The sequence below is a fragment of the Aptenodytes forsteri genome, unplaced genomic scaffold (assembly GCF_000699145.1).
Source record: "Aptenodytes forsteri isolate BGI_AS27 unplaced genomic scaffold, ASM69914v1 Scaffold76, whole genome shotgun sequence".
Taxonomy (NCBI): domain Eukaryota; kingdom Metazoa; phylum Chordata; class Aves; order Sphenisciformes; family Spheniscidae; genus Aptenodytes; species Aptenodytes forsteri.
Genome location: NW_008794444.1, coordinates 3,541,276 through 3,545,394, shown reverse-complemented (window position 1 = coordinate 3,545,394; position 4,119 = coordinate 3,541,276). Strand labels below are relative to the sequence as shown.

Sequence of the window (4,119 nt, the reverse complement as noted above, 5' to 3'; positions counted from 1 at the left end):
TGGCCTGGTTTATGTTGTTACACATCTTTCTTGGCAAAACATTAAGCTGGTCAATGAGTGGGCCTGAGGAATTAAGTTCCTTATTTTTAAAATGAGTACTTTTTTCGGACTTTCTGTTTAGTTGTTGGGTTCTTTACCCATCTACACAGCCTGGCAAAGTCTCAGTTTCTGGAAAAGATAAAAAGGGGTTGTGGAATGATGAAAAAAATCTCTCAGATGAAGGAGAACCCTCTTTTCCTTAAAGATGCAAAAAGCCCCAAAGAACAGCATTAATACTTTGATGCTCATCTTTGATGTTCTGGTTTTGGAGGTACGAAGGCTAACAGTACAGCAAAATTTGCTCAGAGTGATCACATCAGTGACTGAAAAAATACTTCCTTTAGTAACAGCATTTTAATAGAGGAGGGAAGCATCTTTGACAGTCTCTCAAGATTTTTTTTTTTAAATCCATGGTCATGTTATGGTACTGTTGTGCTACTTGTTAGTAGCAGTTGTGTATGTTTCCTAATGACTTAATTGTTCGCCTGTGCTATTTTCTTATTTCTACAAATTGGCTATTGTATTATATTCATATTGCTTTTTTAATATTGAAATACTTCTCTCCCTACCTCTCATACCAAACTTATTTTTTTATAATCTTCACACCTTAAAACGAGTGATGAAAGATGCTATTAACAATCAACAAAGCTCAATGACATCAGGAAATGCCTACCACAGTATTTTTAATAGCTTCAAAAAATGAAAAACATCTTTTTTGAACTTCTAGTATAAAATGTAAAATATTAGCATTAGTGAGCTGCCTGTTTAAAACTGTAATGATCAGAGCAATAATGTTGGGGTATGACTTACGCTGTGGTAGATTATCTCCTTAAGATTATTCCGTGTTGCTAAGTAACATGATTTGGTATTTCATTTTGAAACGTATGGTGTATAATGCATAATTGATTTAACATTTGCAATTTTTTTTCCGTTTTAGTCAATTGAAGAAAATGAAGTTTATCTGCCTAATGATGAGCTCTGGATCTATGAAATGGATAGCGGGTTATGGTAAGTGGCATAATTTATATTTAATTAATATAAAAAGGTGATCTTTGCATAAATTACAATTAGCTGCAGTGAAAAGACTAACTTCAGTTACATGAGTTATTGATCATGTTCCCTGGAGTTTAAACAGCAGATGTTTAATGTGAAGACTGAAGAACAGACACATGTACTTGCAAATTGCTCTAGGAAACACATTCATTCCTTGAGTATCATTATTTTTTTCAAGAGGATGTTTGAAATGGTCAGCTTAAGGCTCTGTTGTTAAAACAGGTGCATTTTATTTGTGCATTTATTTTTGGCTTAGTTCTCCATACATTAACTTTTATGTTAAAAGGAGTATTTAAACACTGGATATTTGGGTTCTGTTTACAGTTACGAGTATTTAAACACTGGATATTTGGGTTCTTGATCTGTTTACAGTTATACTTGCTGTTATTACTTAATTGTGTTATGAGTGTATTTGCATAAATAACTTATAACTAACCAGATCTTGCACATCAGTAGCAATTTAATCTTTACATTTTATATTCGTTGTGGTTACATATTGTATGTGGGGAGAGATAACAATGCCTCTTTTTAAAGTTTTCCAGTGGTTTCTATTGCAATAATCGCATTTAGTCTGGTAAAGGGTCCATTTGGGCTTATATGTGTTTTCTGCCAGCTGTCTTTCTAGTCTTCCACCTGTTTATATATTTCTTGCATACCCATATTCAAGAGATTCATTCCATACCCATCTTCAAAGCAACAATTTGAAATGGAGGGAAAAGGGGAGGAGAGCTACATCAGGAAGGTGTCTTATAGTATGTATGAAATTTCACATCTGTGTGGTGTGGAAAACGGTTTGCGTAGGGTTAGCTGTGAAGTTCTAGCAAGTCTTTTTTCTTTTCTCTCTTTTTTTTTTTTTTAAGATTGTACCCTCACTGAGACTGTGGTTTGCTGTCTGTTTCTTTTGGTGAAAGGGTTGGCTAAAGCAACCTCATACTCTCTCTTGTTTTTCACCCCTGATGTCCCCATATTGGTTGCACTGGTACAGCTGTTTATATGGTCACGTGGGAAATAGGATCAGGAAAGTGATCTGGGTTAAATACAACGTTTCTTTTTTCAGGGTTATTTTTAACCTGAATGGGTTCTTGATCTCATTCAGTGTACAGCATAGACAGTTGTACACGTACAGCTGAGTGCACCGCATGACACAGGAACAAGCAGGAATGAGAGAGCAAGAGCAGAGAAGGGGAAGGTGGGCTGGCCCGTGGCAGTGCTGGTGCCAGAACAAAGGTATTTGGAAGCAGTGCCCTGAGCAGCTGTTAGTGAGTGCAGTTTTCGGTAGGGACAGGTTACACGTGCATCGTTCACAGCTGGTGATTTAGCACATAAAAAGCTTTTCCTTTTAATGGCTGCCTCCAGTTCTTTTAGATTGAGGTAAGGTCAAGCATCAGAACTCAAAGCTGTAACAATCCTTTTTTTCTGTGTAGCCACCAGTGATAGACAATGAAGGCATCTGATGTAGATGTGGATGTATCGAAGAAGGGAATGAATGGAATTGACTGGGTCAACAAGTGTGGTGATATTAGACTTAGCAGAGAGAAGAAAAAGTGGAATCAGGCTTTGAAGGTGGGAGACCATGACTGAGGAGGGAGACTGGGCTAAGGACCCAGTTGGAAGGCACAGAGTCAGGTAGAGAGCTGAGAAAAATGAATGGAAACGGCGGGCGAAGGAAGCTTCAACCAGAAACCATGGAGTGAAAGCAACTGAGATGTCAACAGCAAAGCTGGGGCAAGGAGTTGGACTGCCAGCACAGAGAGGCTGGGATTTGGCTGCTAAATCTACAGACACTGAAGGTGTGGCAACAAGGTGGAAATCCTAAACAAATCACGTCCTCTCCGTGCGTACGTGTGAGGGAAATGCAGGTCCCCATCTTCTGTAGAAATTCGAGATCCTAGGAAAGCTGTTTTCAATGTGGAGTAATGATTCTAAGCACAGTCTTGGCCTAATGCTCAGCCTCGTGAGTTCAGCAGAAATTGAGTTTCGTCAGGTAGTTGTGTAGTGCTTGAGACTGTGTGATGTTAGAATTTGCATCGCAGGAAGTTACTGGTTTGTAAGTGAGACTAGCAAGGAAAAGGCTAGGAACTGCTGCTGAAGAACAGAGAACTCATTGCTAAAATTGGCATTACTGAAGATTTCTTATTATGCTAAATACAGTGCAAAATGCAGTTTTAGGAGTGGCATATTGAGTACCAAAATTAGTGAGTACTTCTGACCTTTATTTCCACTTCTGCCTCAGTTTTCCATTTGTAAAATAACAGCAATACCATGTTCTCGTTCCAGGAGGTTTTGGAGTTAACAGTATTTCCAGGTTTTGAATAATTAAAGTTTCAGCTGTACTAATGGTCTTTTAATATGGGCTTCACCTTCAGAAAAATTGAGATGCTTCATAAACATATGCACAATATTCATATGGCAGTCCTCTTACACCACAGGAGCCTGACTTTATATATCAGCTATAGTTTCTAGTGCTAGTTATGGCCAAAACGTTGCAACTGTGTTTTTAGGTTTAAGTATAAAAATTATTAATACATCTGGTTTGGGTTTGTTAATTTTAGCAGGTTTGAAAGCAGCATTATGAGACTTAATGTATGTGCTAAATTGCAGGACAATGCACCTAATGGAAGGAGAGTTACCTACCTCCATGTCAGGAAGCTGTGGGGCAAGCATTAATGGGAAGCTGTACATTTTTGGTGGATTTGATGATAAAGGCTACAGTAATCGGGTATTGTATTCTTTTCTTTCATAACGTATTGTATTTGAATTAATAATAATGCTGACCTTACTGTTTTGTCTGGTGTACTTTGTAATTGCATTAAGGAAAAATTTAAGTAAAAGCTTTATTTTTGTAGAAAAAGTATACTTTTAAACTGACAAAAAACTTTAGTTTTTGTTTTAGTGTTCACCTCCATATATTTTTCTGGGATTTTTCACTAAATCATAGCTTCAGAATGAGACCCATTATGTGAAACTTCCTGTATTTATTTCTGAAAACTGCCAGTGCTTTCCCAGTTGCCTTTTTTTTTTTTAAAT

At 37.3% G+C, this 4,119-nt stretch overlaps 1 protein-coding gene across 1 annotated transcript in view; it reads left to right on the top strand.

Annotated features, from left to right (window-relative positions):
* The first annotated feature begins 244 nt into the window (after window positions 1-244).
* Window positions 245-4,119, top strand: part of KLHDC1 (kelch domain containing 1) — a 28,736-nt gene continuing 24,861 nt past the window's right edge. Inside the window, exons 1-3 of the mRNA XM_009289908.1 lie at window positions 245-310; window positions 977-1,047; window positions 3,694-3,811. Coding sequence (XP_009288183.1) covers window positions 245-310; window positions 977-1,047; window positions 3,694-3,811 — 255 coding nt within the window. The remainder of the gene's footprint in view (window positions 311-976; window positions 1,048-3,693; window positions 3,812-4,119) is intronic.